Source organism: Oncorhynchus mykiss, chromosome 10 (genome assembly GCF_057628025.1).
Source record: "Oncorhynchus mykiss isolate SJ-2025 chromosome 10, ASM5762802v1, whole genome shotgun sequence".
Taxonomy (NCBI): Eukaryota; Metazoa; Chordata; class Actinopteri; order Salmoniformes; family Salmonidae; genus Oncorhynchus; species Oncorhynchus mykiss.
The window spans coordinates 63,470,860-63,488,017 of NC_143031.1; the positions used below are offsets into that span (position 1 = coordinate 63,470,860).

Sequence of the window (17,158 nt, forward strand, 5' to 3'; positions counted from 1 at the left end):
TTCCCCAAAAAATGAAATATTTTGTCTGTGTTTTGTCATTTTCCTTCAATTCGCAAGAGGCTGAAATAATTGAAACAGCGCTGTCTGTGTTGCTGTCTATGTGTAGGCCATCTATCTGATGCTGTCTGGTCCAAACGAGTATGACATTTTTGCCGCCCATAGCATTGAAAGCAAGGGAAGCCAGCGAGCATCTTGCCTCCCTGTGCCAATCAGCGTTGAGCTAAACTGAGCGAGCTCAACTATGAATGTTCCCGATGCACCAAAAAGAAAAACATGTCAAGGGAAGCCAAGGTTGGATTTTGGCATCACTCCTATCAAATCCCATTGAAAGTATACGTCATCGACAGAAAAACTTGAATTGTTGCATCTCGTTGTGTTGCTGTCCTCCGGTGCCAGCTAGCTAAAATTGTCCCTTTCCTAAATTAGCCATGGATGGAGATAGTTCTCCGTACTGGACATTGATTATAACGGTGATTCTGGTCCATTGTTGTTTGCCCCTTGCCTGAGTGGATGGAAGTTCCATATGTAGCTAGATGTAGGCCTAGAAGGCTAATGTTAACTAGCTAATGTTGCCCATGAATGGAAGTTCGACTAGCGAGCAAGCATTTTAGCCAGGTAGTCTAGGACAACAAAACATAAAAGCGTGTACTGTATGACAGAGTGATAGAGCGTTTCGTCAACATGAAAGAGGATGGATTTGGCATTTCTCTACAAGTAGGGTGAGTCAACATGTATTTCTACTTGCACGGACGCGCACACAGAAGTCAGGAGCATTGACAGCCACATCATATTTAGCTTACGTTGATTGGACTAAATTGTTTTTGGTATCTTTTAGTTGTCACTGTATTAGACTAAGCATAGGGGATGTGATGATGAAATGTTGCTGGAATAGTGAAGGCAGCTTCTGTTTTCTTTGTGAGAACTCTGTGGTTCTAAATCAATAGTAGTTTAGTGGTCTGAAAATGTCAACATTAACGGGCTTAACCATGCTGTAGGTCATGTAACTGTTACTGTACATGCAATATGCATTGTGGACTGCACTGGACAGAGGTTGCTATCGGGTTTTGTGATAAAACAAAGGTATGGTTACATTTATTCTGCCACTGTCTTATTGTCTCTGCCTTTAGGCCTATAATATATATACACAACGCGATTATCACAACACCGGTTGTAATATGTTTTTTTGGGGGAGAGGGGCAATGCTAGGCTTCCCCAGTGATGCATATGTCAAAAAAACATGTATGCTACTGCTCTATGGCAGGGTTTCCCCAAACTAAATCCTGCCCCTAACAGAGCTGATTCAAATAACCAACTCATCATGCTTTGACTATTTGAATCAGCTGTGATGTTCTATGGCAAAAACAAAAAAACGTGCACCCATGGGGGGACCCCAGGAAAGGGTTTGGGAAAACCTGCTCTTTGTGGAGGCCGTGACCGACCTCACACTCCAGTACAGTAGGTGGCGGTGTATGTACCTTTCAGTTGATGGTGATCTGCCAATATACATTTGAAGAAGTAATAGTAAACGGAAGTGAACTGCCCAATAATCATTTCCAAGTTAGCGTTTTTATTGTTGTTATTATTCAGACATTTACGCCATGGAAAAAAATAGGTCTCATTTAACTGCACAGCATCACATACTTGTCCCAGGTAGTCTTTAATTCGCGTTGGTGACCGGACTTGGTTGATGTTATCTAGGTAACGCTCGCTAGCTGCTAACAATGGCTGACTGTATGGTTTTTCACACGCAAATAGCCTCCATTATGGAGGTGTTAGCGAATGCAGCAGTGACAGAGGTCTGTAAACTCGTAGACGACGACTATGCAGTGTTTCGTTTGGAAATAACTCAAAGCCAGAAAGAAAACAGGGTATTGCGGAGGAAACTACAGGTACTGGAACTGAAGGTGGCACGGGAGCGCGCAGAGACAATACAAGAGCGCGTTCTCGCCAGTCGTCCCAGTAGTGTCAAGATTCTCGACCGATACAGAGGAATGGCAAGAGGTACATTTAGCAGAAGGCCTGTTGTCCGGTTCCCCTCTGGGCATATGACTTTAAATGTATTAACCACTTATGGTTAAAGGGACACTTCACCACCAGACACTATTTGGGGTGTTTAACCACTACCTACATAATTCTGAGTGATGCGTTTGACATAATTATGCACTATAGCTGTGTTTTTACATTTTAGTGCCGGAGAGTTACACTGATGACGCTATTGGTTGATTGAGCCTGCTGTCGGATCTAAAAATGAATGGAGTCATGTTTTGTAGCAATTATTGTGGCCCAATTGTGTTTAGCTAATTGCCCGATCAGGAGTAGATATGAGCCGTTACAGGGCTTGACATTCAGGTAAATTTGCCAGTACCATGAGAAAGTTACTGTTCCTAGCCAATATTACAGGAAAGCAAGTTGTACACGCAGAATTTCAATCATGGCTGATTACATGTTTCATTTGCAGTCTGCGCAAGTACCTTAGCCTATTATAGTCAACCATACAATCTGATATTTACACTGTTTGGAAAATGTTTCGTGGTTACTTTTTATATTGTCATGTCAGACACTCATTGAAAATTCAAGCAGCACTGGAAAGCAGGGATCCCGCTCTTCTCAATAATTGTCTTTGCCCGAGATTACATTCGAGTGTTGCGCAGCGACAGGGTTTACTGGAGTTGTACAAGCCAGTTCCACTGCGTTTATTGTTCCCCTCTACTCAGGGACTGATTTAGACCAGGAACACCTGGGCTGGGTTTCACAAGTATTGTAGCACAAAACAAATATTTTCTCCGTTTAGTTAATGGAATTAAGATGACCTCAGTGCAATGATGGTTTTGGGAAACCCCGCCCAGGTGGGTGCAATTCATTATCAGGTCGAACATTAACTAGTAGGCCCCAGACCTCGAAGGGTAAGAGTTGAATACCCCTGGGCTCGGTTTCCCAAAAGCGTAAGTTAATTGTTTGAACCTTTGTTGGCGCATCATATCTCAGAGCTGTATCCCAAAACGATTGAATTGCGTCACTAACGTTCTATGACCCGTTGAAACAAATGAGCTTGGAGACAGGAAGCAGAATGTGAGTTTAATAAACATGAACAAAACAGGAGAAGCGTACTGAACGTGAACAAAACCACGACGGAACCCAAACCGGCTGCGCGCGTGCGCTATCGTGCATACATGTATTTTGTCCCCCTATACACCAAACGCGATCACGCCACGCAGGTTAAAATATCAAAACAAACTCTGAACCAATTACATGAATTTGGGGACAGGTCGAAAAGCATTAAACATGTATGGCAATTTAACTAGTTAGCTTGCACTTGCTAGCTAATGTGTCCTATTTAGCTAGCTTGCTGCTACTAGCTAATTTGTCCTGGGATATAAACATTGAGTTGTTATTTTACCTGAAATGCACAAGGTCCTTTACTCCGATAATTAATCCACACATAAAACGGCCAACCGAATGTTTCTAGTCATCTCTCCTCTTTCCAGGCTTTCATCGTTGTACTTATATGGCGATTGGCATCTACACTTTCATAGTATTACCACGACGACCGGCAAAACAGTTTGTCTTTCAATCACCCACGTGGGTATAACCAATGAGGAGATGGGAGAGGCAGGACTTGCAGCGTGATCTGCGGTCAGAAATATAAATGAGTTCTATTTTAGCCCTTGGCAAAGCAGATGCTTGTTGGCGCGCGAGCAGTGTGGGTGCAATAATTGAATAACATGTATTTCTAAATTTATTTTTGCGACGTGTCCAGTCTGGTCAGCATGTTAGGCTACAGAGGGCTAAATAAATGTAGAGTAATCAAGGTGATGAAGTCCAGGTGTGCATAATGATGGTGCTTGGATTGGTGAGGAGGAGAGGGGGGGTAGGCGTGACACCTGGCAACCCCATCAGTTGAGACTTCAGGTCTGTTCGAAATCCTCGGGCTGAAAGTGCTGGCTACAAACACTGAAGTTGAGATATTTCTCAAGGAGAGTCTCCACCTCTACTACGTCTTGAAATCACAATGAATTCTGGATATTGTGGTTCGCTTACAACCAAGAAATGTCGACGGCCCGTTTTAACCGGTGAAATGCAGAAACGCTCAATTCTCGATTTTTATGACATGCTATGTAAATAACATTAATGAACATATAGAGTGAAATGGAGCAGCAGTGAAAATGCCCTTTAGCCAGAATTTGGTCTTGGTCAGTTTTTGGATACTATGTAGTAATTCCCCTGATTACTTATCTGTCCTGCACAAAGACAGAATATCATATTCTAACCAGATTCATGACTTACTGCATTTCTTATTATTTATTCAATTAAAACAATGTGATGCATGGAACATATCGATCTAAACTCAGCAGAAAAATAAATGTCCTCTCACTGTCAACTGTGTTTACATGTGTAAATATTTGTATGAACATAACAAGATTCAACAACTGAGACATAAACTGAACAAGTTCCACAGACATGTGACGAACAGAAATGGAATAATGTGTCCCTGAACAAAGGGGGGGTCAAAATCAAAAGTAACAGTCAGTATCCAGTGTGGCCACCAGCTGCATTAAGTACTGCAGTGCATCTCCTCATGGACTGCACCAGATTTGCCCGTTCTTGCTGTGAGATATTACCCCACTCTTCCACCAAGGTACCCGCAAGTGTGTAACTCTCATTCCTTCGACGATAAACGCAAATCCAACCATTACCCCTGGTAAGACAAATCCGCGACTCGTCAGTGAAGAGCACTTTTTGCCAGTCCCGTCTGGTCCAGTGACGGTGGGTTTGTGCCCATAGGCGACGTTGTTGCCGGTGATGTCTGGTGAGGACCTGCCTTACAACAGGCCTACGTTCTTGGTGTAACTCGGGCAGTTGTTGTTGCCATCCTGTACCTGTCCCGCAGGTGTGATGTTCGGATGTACCGATCCTGTGCAGGTGTTGTTACACATGGTCTGCCACTGCGAGGACGATCAGCTGTCTGTCCTGTCTCCCTGTAGTGCTGTCTTAGGCATCTCACAGTACGTACATTGTAATTTATTTCCCTGGCCACATCTGCAGTCCTCATGCCTCCTTGCAGCATGCCTAAGGTACGTTAACGCAGATGAGCAGGGACCCTGGGCATCTTACTTTTGGTGTTTTTCAGAGTCAGTAGAAAGGCCTCTTTAGTGTCCTAAGTTTTCATAACTGTGACCTTAATTGCCTACCGTCTGTAAGCTGTTAGTGTCTTAACGACTGTTCCACAGGTGCATGTTCATTAATTGTTTATGGTTCATTGAACAAGCATGGGAAACATTGTTTAAACCCTTTATAATGAAGATCTGTGAAGTTATTTGGATTTTACGAATTATCTTTGAAAGACAGGGTCCTGAAAAATGAACGTTTTCTTTTTTTGCTGCGTTTATAAATAGTAGTGTATATCAAGAAGTAATCTGAAGTATTACCTTACATCCTTGCCAATTCTACAGTGTCAATAGGGTACAATATACTGTTCAGCACTGACAGTAGCTAACCTAACCACCTATTTTCCCCCAATCACTCTCTCAGGTGAAGGACATCTCACTGGAGGCCACAGGAGCTTTGTGAAGCCAGCGGAACACAATACATGGAGAGATGACCAACCAATCACTGTTGATGAGGAGAGTGGAACCTCAACCCAGCATGTTATCGTGATAGAGGTTAGTGTAATAGTATTACATCAAAATTACAGTACATCAAATGTGGCCAGTTTATTTCAGAAAGGCCCCCCTCAGCTATTCATTTGCTTACATGTATATCCTCATTTATCTGCCATAGGGGAGCTTGTGAGACATGATCTAATTCAACTAATATGCACCTGTAATAACCTCTTCTCTTCTTGTGTCAGTCAGCAGATGCTGCAGGTCCTGGGGTTAAGCAGGAGAGGCCTGAAGGAGAGGAGGACCCATGGCACAGCAGAGACATCCAGACTGGAACGGCTGGAGTGCCCCCTGTAGCCAGGGATGACCGCGCCACAGTGCAGCCCAGGACCCAACGCAGCATCACGGAGGTCAGAGACAGACACAAGTCAGAGACAGACACAGAGACTTTAACTGTAACGCAAAGGCTTTTACACACAGGCTCTGACCACAGATCAGACCCAGAGAGACTGGGCTGTCTTCCTGCTCCCGGCTCAGAGTATTTACTTTACAGTAACCCGAGCCCGAGGACGGTTCCTTCCCATCAAGATGCATTAGAGACTGGCAATGATTTGTCTTGTTCTTCTACTACAGAGATGGACCCTGGCAACATATCCTTGTGTTTAGAGACACAGACTGATCTGTCTAGAGGGGACTGGAACCGGTACAGTAGTAGTGTATACTCTGAAGGGAGCCTAGATAAGAAAGGGGAGGGTCTCGTCGTAGATGAAGTGACTGTGAAAGTGGAGGGTGACACTCCTCCCACATGGAATGCAGAAAGTCACCTAGGATACGGACTCTCACAGGGCAGCGATTTCTTAGATTACAGGGAAAGCTTAGCGACTAATCCAAATGTCACAAACCACTCCCCTTTACACACACTTGGAGATTACCAGCCAGTGTCCACTTCGATGGGGCCTTCCAATTCACACGGACGCTGCCTTTTCGATCAGGTATTGAACTCAAACGACAGGGCTGGAGCCCAGGCTCGGGGAGGAGGAGTCACATCAGGCAATAGTAAAGAGAAACGGTTCCTCTGCATGTTCTGTAACAAAGGCTTCAGATGCCCCCAGAAAGTGGAGATCCACCAGAGGGTCCACACAGGGGAGAAACCCTTCAGCTGCCCCCAGTGTGAGAAGAGGTTCTCCCGCCAGAACCATCTGAAGATGCACCTGAAGGTCCACACGGGAGAGAGGCCGTTTGCCTGTGTGCACTGCGAGAAGAGGTACTCGGAGAAGAGCTACCTCAGGATACACCAGCAGAAAAACCATTCCACTCTATAACATAGACCGTAACCATTCCACTTGATAGCGTCTGACGTTTAGATCAAACCCTACTTTAACCCCTTACACTTGTGAGAATTGGCCTATATGGATAGGGCTAAATCAAAATGTTTCTTACAGAAGAACTAGGGATTGCATAACCATGGTAGCAATCAAAAGGGAACAGTTTGGAGATTATGGGAAAATGATTAGACCGAGGGTGGGGACACAACAGTTCTCCTGATACAAACCTGAATCCAAACATTACATGGTTGATTTTATGCACATTTTACATTTACTCTACTTTGCCCCATTTGTTAAAAATAAAATCAGAACATACTTTGGATACTTTCAGTAACAAAATAAGAATATTCCAGGAAAATGTGGGGTTGGTGCAACATAAGACAAAAAAATGACCAGGGTTTGAGTGAGAGAACTAACTGGTGTTTCCAAGCAGCAACACACCTCTCCAAAGTGTACACAGTTATGAAGTAATTTCAATGCACTTTTATGACTTAAGGAAGTGTCTTCAACTTTAAGGTGATTTTCTTTTTGCTCTCCTAGCTGTGCCGTTGAGGAACTAGATCAATCACACTTGTTTTAATTTTTAAATTTTTTTTAAATTTGTTATTTCACCAGGTAAGTTGACTGAGAACACCTGGGGAATAGTTACAGGGGAGAATGAGCCAATCGTAAACTGGGGATTATTAGGTGACCGTGATGGTTTGAAGGCCAGATTGGGAATTTAGCCAGGACACCGGGGTTAACACCCCTGCTCTTACAATAAGTGCCATGTGATCTTTAATGACCTCAGAGAGTCAGGACACCCTTTTAACATCCCATCCGAAAGACAGCACCCTTCACAGGGCAGTGTCCCCAATCACTGCCCTGGGGCATTGGGATATTTTTTAGACCAGAGTAAAGAGCGCCTCCTACTGGCCCTCCAACACCACTTCCAGCAGCATCTGGTCTCCCATCCAGGGACTGACCAGGACCTGTAGTGGTTTTGTTTGGAACACAGCCCTGCATCCCCGCCTTTACACAATTACTGTTGTTTAGGAAATCTAAAAACGGTCCATTATAAATCACAATCTGGGCCAGGTGTTCATAATTTGAAACCTTGCTCTATTGCCAACATCAATTATAAAAGCTAAATTATAAAATACGATCTTAGTGTTAGGTTTCATAAGGCAATTCAGAGAAGCAGATCATACTTTTGCTACGCATAGAATGGAGTCATAAGTAAATTAAAATGCGTGGTCCAAAAAAAATCACAATACAACAAACGGGCTCATTCTGTTCAAGACAACTCGGGGTATAACCCCATGTCATCTTGTATCTAGGGCTGTTGCCGTGACCATATTACCGGCACACAAGCAGTCATGAGTCATGACCGCAGTAAAATGCCACTTGCCATGGTAATCTCCTTTTATGCACTGGACATGCTTTGGTAGTACCCAACTTGCTAATGACCATCAGGTCCTAATGACCTGGTACTCGGGGCTCTATTGTCCCTCAACCACTCTGACAGCAATGCAAATGCAATGGAAAATCACGTCAAACACTGATCATCAAAACAGAGCGCCTGTAGTACGTTTTAAAGCTCACCACACTGTGATAATCAAATTTGAAGAAAGAAGTTCAACAGCAGGTTGAAGCAGTGTGAAACATGGTTGTTGTGGATGCTGTTTTAAATCCTAACACAACGGAATGGACAGCACTTCCTACGGTGTTGATTAAATCAAAACGCCCATACCCATAGTTTATGCGCCTAATTGTCGATATCCTATAGTCCCACCATGCAGCCCATATATGTTTTTTGCTTTCTAAGGTATTTGTTGCCAAATAACTCAAACTAGCATATAGGACCTGTTTCAAATGCTAACTTTTACGCTCAACATAGCCACTTCATCTGCGCGGTCGCTCAGTAATGGGAAAAATATCCTCTCTATTTTTATTCAGCTGAGTTCAATTCTATTATTCTTACTATGAAATCAAATAATGTCACGGGACTTAAGCATATGTTGTCTGCTAAATTAACAAGAATACGGCCTATGTCATGGAGCATAGCCAGATAGCATAGGCCAACTCACACTCTGTTCTTCTGAAATAAATGTTATTCATATCATAATGTTTTATGTAGATGTTCCGAAGTCTGAGGCCTGGGGATGCTAAACGCGTTTATGTTCATTAACGGTCAGTTACGGTGAGACCTACAGTCTTTTGCATGACAATAACCGGCTGCCAACATTTCATGACCACAGACCTCTTAAATGTTCAGCATTTCCCTCAATTTACATTCCCCTCACTCAGACAATAAAAAACATTAGCAAAAGTTGCTCAATTAGCAGGAGGGTCAGAGGCATCTGCTTGTCATGTGGTGCTCAAGTTCAGAACGTCTTTCAGTCAAAACCCATCCAGCTCTGAGACCCTGAGCTCTGACGTCATGTATAGCATGTTACTGTACAGCCACTTTGTTCCAATTTAAGTGCTTATCAGTGTCAAAATCTGCCATTTTTAACCCGGGCAGGAGTGTAAAGGGTTAAAGAAAAACAATACTTTTCATTGTCAACAGAAAAGATCCACGGATGCATTTGGAATAAGGAGAGTAACATATTTCATCGTTGAATATTCCTGAGTAGAATATTGCCTACAGACATTGTGATATACACTGAGTATACCAAACCGTACGAACACCTTCCCACAGTTGTGTCGTGGACCATTCCTGATGTACACGGGAAACTGTTGAGCACCTACTACCATACCCGGTTCAAAGGCACTTAAATCTATTGTCTCGCCCATTTCACCCTCTGAATGGCAGACATACACAATCCATGTCTCCAGACTTCTTTAACCTGCCTCTCCTTCATCTACACTGGATAAAGTGGATTTACCAAGTGGCAAAATTAAAGGATCATAGCCTTCACCTGGATTCATTTGGTCAATCTGTCATTGAAAGAGTTCTTAATGTTTTGTACACTCAGTCTGTTATATATTGTGGTTGTACTGTGTAGGATATATGATGTTCACTACCTCCATTCATTACTTCCATTGACCTACTTCATTTTTTCCCCAAGACACTTTTTTAATGAGATTTTATGCAGTTTATCAAGTTCATGCTGATTTTTGTTGTTGTTGTGTATGTGTGGTTTTCATATGGTGTATTTAAAACTTGTTTATGTTTAATAAACACAAAATGGGACTTTTCATTCTAAGACTTTCATTGAGACTATTTTAGTACATCTGATCTCACCCTATTCTGCATACACTGACAGTGCTTTATGACCATTATACACTTACTAAATATACCCGCACACTAACACCTACTGTACACCTCATAGTTTAGTCAGGTTTGTCTGATGATGACTTATCGTAGCCAACTTATTTTTTACCAACAAAATATTTATGTCTACCGTGATAATAATGCAATTTAAAATCAAAGGACCAGACGAAACAGGACGGATAAAAAGAGAAGTAAGGGGTAGAGGGTATGGTTTAGGGTATGGGTTTAGGTTGGGCGGACACGGGAACTAGGAAGGCACAAAAGGGGAGGGGGAAGACAGAGTCAATCAGGGACACTAGGCTATATGATAGGTTGGACAAGAATTAAGTAATTCTGTAACTACAGTATAGGACAAAAAATGTAGTGGGGATGGGTAAACACTCCATGTTGAAAGTGTTTCCATTATCTGTGTGTATGTACCTGAGGGAGTGTATGTCTGTATAATCTGTATTACCTGTCTCTTCCAGGAGGAGGGTCCAGAGGTACTGCTGGTGAAGGAGGAGGGGTGTGAGGAGAGTCTGGGGAATCCTGAGGGGAACATGGTCACGGAGGACAACCAGACTACACCTCCTCCTGAACCCACTGAGCAGCACAGGACCACACACAGTCTCACTGAGGTGAGCCTTTGAATTATCAAACCATTAAAGATGGTCAAGTAATCAAATCAACTAACTTGTTTGCATAGTACTCATAGCAATCCCTCATTGTCCAATCAGAAGATGCTCATATCAGATTTCTAAGTCCAACATCCTCTCACTCTGTATCTCTTACAGTCAGTAGACATGGAGGATGGGAAGCCTGATCTGCTGCTGGTCAAAGAGGAGACGATAGAAGACGGACCAGTGAGCATTGATCTGCTGAGTGGACTAAAGATGGGGGAGCAAGGTAAGGGAGAAATACATATAGCCTACATACAGTAATAGAGCTTCAATAGGAATAGTGATGCACCTGGCTATTATTTTCTTTAAATGCAAAAAAAAAACAATTATAATATTTACTTCACAAGGTAATTAACTCAAACAAAAATGTAATGTGTAGTTTTTTTCTGACATGTGAAGTCTTTTTTGTAACTTCCTGCAGGTGGTTGGCTGGAGGCTAACAGAGGAGACTGGGTGGCCATCTTGGATACCCAGACAGGTGCAACCAAGGGCTCAGGTGACAACATCACTGAGCAGGCCAAGACCAGAGGCGACATAGTGGAGGTCAGTGGATGGGACAGCGTCCTCAACTCTGGGCTGGGGAACAACACTGTTAACCACAACCAGAAACAGACAGTCAAACACAAAGCAACATCTGAACTTAGTCTCCATGACAACAGACTGGCTGAAACCAGGCGTAGATTTGGTCTGCGGGGACGGGGCGGTGTCAGTATGCAGCAGGAGAGAACAGACACAGACTCTACTAGCGATGCTCCGTCCTGCTCCTATAGTTGTGATTCAGAGAGACTGATGGTGCCTCAGGTTAACCCCCTAACAGGTGCTGCCTTCAGCCTGCCTTCTATAGGATCTATCAACTGGAACATGGACCCTGCAACAACACAGACACTCCCTGGCCTTCATCCTCCTCACACTCTCCTGTTAAACCAGACCTCAGACAATGCCAGTGCCTCAACACTAAATAGCTACACAAGCCCATTGACAAATGACAGTAGTAGAGACGCTATCAGTAAAGGTGGTAGTGCCAAAGAGAAGCGCTTCCCATGTTCGTTCTGTGGGAAAGCCTTCAGTTTCCCCAAACAGGTGGAGATTCACCAGAGGATTCACACAGGGGAGAAACCATTCAGCTGCCACCTATGCCAGGTCAGTTTCTCCCACTCGTCCAGCCTGAAGAGGCACCAGAGGGTCCACACAGGGGTGAAACCCTTCAGCTGTACCCAGTGTTACATGCGCTTCGCCCAGGCTGGTGACCTGAAAAGGCACCAGAGGGTCCACACAGGGGAGAAACCATACAGCTGTACCCAGTGTGAGAAGAGGTTCTCCCACCAGCACAAGCTGAAGATGCACCTGAAGGTCCACACGGTAGAAATGCTGTTTGCCTGTACGCACTGCGGGAAGAGGTTTTCAGAGAAGAGCTACCTCAGGATACACCAGCAGAAACACCATAACATAGAATGTAGCCTTTTCACTCGTTAGACGTTTAGATCGAATCCTGCATTAAAGACAAAGATACATTAATTGTCAGCAGAAAATAGCCACAGATGCATTTGGAATAACAAGAGTAACATATTTCAGTGTTGAATATTCCTGGGTAGAATATTGCATCCAGACATTGTGTGATATATAAGCCTAACGAGTCTGTTTCAGATTGTGTTAATACTGTGTAGGCTATATGATGTTCACAAATGCCTATTTCATTACTTCCATTCAACTATTAAATGTTTTTCCCAAGACACTTTTTAATGAGAAAATTAATAAAGTTCATGAAGTTTATGCAGATTTACGTGTGGTTTTCATATGGTGTATTTAACATAAATAAACAAACTGGGACATTTCATTCTAAGACTTTCATTGAGACTCTCTTTAATATACATCACCCTATTCTGCATACACCCAACAGTGCTTTATAACCATTATACACTTACTAAATATACCTACACATACCCACATAACTAACACCTACTGTACACCTCATAAGTTAGTCAGGTTTGTCTGATGATGACTTTTGACTTATCAGAGCTGACTTGTTTTTACCCACAACTGACTTGTTTTTATCCACCATGGTGAGTTTAACAACAATGAAGTCATTCTGTAACTACAGTGTAGGACTCAAACATAGTGGGGATGGGTAAACACTCCATGTTGAAGGAGTGTACAAATCCATTTTTATTTGTCACATGCGCCGAATACAACAGGTGTAGTAGACCTTACAGTGAAATGCTTACTTACAAGCCCTTAACCAACAATGCAGTTAAGAAAAACAAGTTTTTCTGTAAAAAAATGGATAAATAAGAAATAAAAGTAGCAAATAATTAGATAATATACAGAGATAATATACAGAGTATCAGCAGCGTAGAAAAGTCTATGACTTGGGTGGCTGGAGTCTGACAATTTTTAGGGCCTTCCTCTGACACCGCCTGGTATAGAGGTCCTGGATGGCAGGTAGCTTGGCCCTGGTTATGTACTGGGCTGTACGCACTAGTGCTTTGCAGTTGGGGGCCGAGCAGTTGCCATGCCAGGTAGTGATGCAACCAGTCAGGATGCTCTCGATGGTGCAGCTGTAGAACGTCTTGAGGATCTGAGGACCCATGCCAAATCTTTTCAGTGTCCTGAGGGGAAATAGGCCTTGTCGTGCCCTCTTCATGACTGTCTTGGTGTGTTTGGTGTATCATCTCCTTTGTCTTGATCATGTTGAGGGAGAGGTTGTTGTCCTGGCACCACACGGCCAGGTCTCTAACCTCCTCCCTATAGGCTGTCTCACTGTTGTGACATCAGCAAAATTAATATGATGGTGTTGGAGTCGTGCCTGGCCGTGCAGTCATGAGTGAACAGGGAGTACTGGAGGGGACTGAGCACGTACCCCTGAGTGGCCCCCGTGTTGAGGATCAGCGTGGCTGATATATTCTACCCTTACCACCTGGGGGCGGCCCGTCAGGAAGTACAGGATCCAGTTGCAGAAGGAGGTGTTTAGTCCCAGGGTCCTTAGCTTAGTGGTGAGCTTTGAGGGCACTATGGTGTTGAACGCTGAGCTGTAGTCAATGAATAGCATTCTCACATAATGTTCCTTTTGTTCAGGTGGGAAAGGGCAGTGTGGAGTGCAATAGAGATTGATGCTGATGCTCTCATGCATGTTACAGTGTTACTTGCCTCGAAGCGAGCATAGATGTACTTTAGCTTGTCTTGTAGGCTCATGTCACTGGGCAATGAGTAATTCTGAGTATACCAAACATTAAAACAACTTCCTAATATTGAGTTGCAGCCCTCCTTTTGTCCCCACAACAGCCTCAATTTGTCGGGGCATGTACTCTACAAGGTGTTGAAAGCGTTCCACAGGAATGCTGGCCCATGTCGACTCCAATGCTTCCCTCAGTTGTGTCAAGTTGTCTGGATGTCCTTTGGGTTGTAGACACTTCTTGATACAGACAGGAAACTGTTGTGTGAAAAACCCAGCAGCGTTGCAGTTCTTGAGACAAACCGGTGTGCCTGGCACCTACTACCATACCCCGTTCAAAGGCAGGTATTTTGTCTTGCCCATTCACACTCTGAATGGCACACACACACAATCCATGTCTCAAGGCTTGAAAATCCTTCTTTAACCTGTCTCCTCCCCTTCATCTACACTGATTGAAGTGGATTTAACAAGTGACATCAATAAGGGATCGTAGCTTTCACCTGGATTCACCTGGTCAGTCTGTCATGGAAAGAGCAGGTGTTTTTAATGTTTTGTCTATCACCTGTGTCTTCCAGTGCTTCTGCTGAAGGAGGAGGGTCTGGGGAACCCTGAGGGGAACATGGTCAATGGACTACACCACCTCCTGAACCCACAGAGGAACCAGCTGAGCAGCACAGGAACACACACAGTCTCACTGAGGTGAGCCCTCTGTAAACTACTGTCTGAATGGTATTAGGTCAGGGCCTGTATCCACAAAGCCTCTCATTGCAGGAGTGCTGATCTAGGATCAATTTAGCCTTTTAGATCAAAAGTAATAAGATTATATAAAGATCCTAGATAAAATGTTATTGGTCACATACACATGGTTAGCATATGTTAATGCGAGGTTAGTGAAATGCTTGTGCTTCTAGTTCCGACCGTGTAGTAATATCTAACAAGTAATCTAACAATTATCTTATACACACAAGTGTAAAGGAATGAATAAGAATATGTACATATAAATATATGGATGAGCGATGGCTGAACGGCGTTGGCAAGATACAGTAGATGGTATAGAGTACAGTATATACATATGAGATGAGTAATATAGGGTATGTAAACATTATATAAAGTGGCATTGTTTAAAGTGACTAGTGATACATTTATTACATCTAATTTTTAATTATTAAAGTGGCTAGAGATTTGAGTCAGTATATTGGCAGCAGCCACTCAATGTTAGTGATGGCTGTTTAACAGTCTGATGGCCTTGAGATAGAAGCTGTTTTTCAGTTTCTCAGTCCCAGCTTTGATGCACCTGTACTGACCTCGCCTTCTGGATGATAGCGGGGTGAACAGGCAGTGGCTCGGATGGTTGTTGATTTTTTTGGATCTAGGTGTCCTGGAGGGCAGGTAGTTTGCCCCCGGTGATGCGTTGTGCAGACCGCACTACCCTCTGGAGAGCCTTGCAGCTGTGGGCGGAGCCGTACCAGGCGGTGATACAGCCCGACAGAATGCTCTCGATTGTGCATCTGTAAAAGTTTGTGAGTGTTTTTGGTGACAAGCCAAATTTCTTCAGCCTCCTGAGGTTGAAGAGGCGCTGTTGTGCCTTCTTCACCACGCTGTCTGTGTGGGTGGACCATTTCAGTTTGTCGGTGATGTGTACGCCGAGGAACTTAAAACTTTCCAGCTTCTCCACTACTGTCCCGTCGATGTGGATAGGGGGGTTCTCCCTCTGCTGTTTCCTGAAGTCCACGATCATCTTCTTTGTTTTGTGACGTTGATACAAGTAATGAGTGGAGAACAGGAGGGCTTCTTAAAGAAAAACTAACAGGTCCGTGAGAGCCGGAATTCTTACTGGTGGGTAGGTGATCAAATACTTATGTCATGCAATAAAATGCAAATTAATTACTTAAAAATCATACAATGTGATTTTCTGGATTTTTGTTTTAGATTCCGTCTCCCACAGTTGAAGTGTACCTATGATAAAAAATGACAGACCTCTACATGCTTTGTAAGTAGGAAAACCTGCAAAATCAGCAGTGTTTCAAATACTTGTTCTCCCCACTGTAAGTAAATTCATTAGGCCCTAATCTATGGATTTCACATGAACGGGCAGGGGTGCAGCCATGGGTGGGCACCCACTACCAGGCCCAGCCAATCAGAATGAGTTTCTATCCACAAAAGCGCTTTATTACAGATGTTGTGTTGTGTGACAAAACTGCACATTTTAAAGTGGACTTTTACAGTGCATTCAGATCCTTTGCACATTTTGTTACATTACAGCCTTATTCTAAAATGGATTCAATTATTTTTTCCCCTCATCAATCTACACACAATACCCCAAAATGACAAAGCAAAAACAGTTTTTTTTTTAGAGATTTCTGCATATGTATAGCTTATTTACATAAGTATTCAGCCCTTTTGCTATGATTCTCGAAATTGAGCTCAGGTGAATCCTGTTTCCATTGATCATCCTTGAGATGTTTCTACAACTTGATTGGAGTCCACCTGTGGTAAATTCAATTTATTGGACATGATTTAGAAAGGCACACCTGTCTATAAAAGGTCCCACAGTTGACAGTGCATGTCAGAGCAAAAACCAAGCCATGAGGTTGAAGGAATTGTCCCAAGAGCTCCAAGACAGGATTTTGCAGAGGCACAGATCTTGGGAAGGATACCAAAAAATGTCTGCCTCATTGAAGGTCCTCATGAACACAGTAACCTCCATCATTCTTAAATGGAATAAGTTTGGAACCACCAAGACTCTTCCTAGAGCTGGCACCCGGCCGAACTGAGCAATCGGGGGAGAAGTGCCTTGGTCAGGGAGGTGACCAAGAACCTGATGGTCACTCTGACAGAGCTCCAGAGTTCCTCTGTGGAGATGGGAGAACCTTCCAGAAGGACAACCATATCTGCAGCATTCCAACAAACAGGCCTTTATGGTAGAGTGGCCAGACGGAAGCCACTCCTCAGTAAACGGCAAATGACAGCCCGCTTGGAGTTTGCCAAACGTCCCCTAAAGGACTCTCAGACCATGAGAAACAAGATTCTCTGGTCTGATGAAACCAAGATTGAACTCTTTGGCCTGAACTTTTTCCACATTTTTTCCGACATGTTACGTTACAGCCTTATTTTAAAATAAATGCCATAAAATAACAGTTTATTTT

At 43.4% G+C, this 17,158-nt stretch overlaps 1 protein-coding gene across 2 annotated transcripts; it reads left to right on the plus strand.

Moving 5' to 3' along the window:
* Positions 1–296: 296 nt before the first annotated feature.
* Positions 297–16,335, plus strand: LOC110534464 (uncharacterized). Of its 2 annotated transcripts, XM_090187416.1 has the most exons (7): positions 297–2,001; positions 5,530–5,660; positions 5,849–6,010; positions 10,652–10,801; positions 10,958–11,069; positions 11,265–11,386; positions 14,588–16,335. In XM_090187416.1, exons 1-7 carry the CDS (start codon positions 1,722–1,724, stop codon positions 14,597–14,599), a joined length of 969 nt encoding a protein of 322 aa, XP_090043542.1. In that variant the 5' UTR covers positions 297–1,721; the 3' UTR covers positions 14,600–16,335. The 2 variants fall into 2 exon arrangements, with proteins under 2 accessions (XP_090043542.1, XP_090043541.1); XM_090187415.1 differs by lacking the exon at positions 14,588–16,335 and having other exon boundaries at positions 11,265–12,677.
* The last annotated feature ends 823 nt before the right edge of the window (positions 16,336–17,158 follow it).

Bases quoted from the DNA above. Each gene is read 5' to 3' on its own strand.
- LOC110534464 (XM_090187415.1), top strand. From the start codon at position 1,722: ATGGCTGACTGTATGGTTTTTCACACGCAAATAGCCTCCATTATGGAG. The intron at 2,002-5,529 runs GTACATTTAGCA...TCACTCTCTCAG, and splicing joins ATACAGAGGAATGGCAAGAG to GTGAAGGACATCTCACTGGA. The intron at 10,802-10,957 runs GTGAGCCTTTGA...TATCTCTTACAG, and splicing joins CCACACACAGTCTCACTGAG to TCAGTAGACATGGAGGATGG.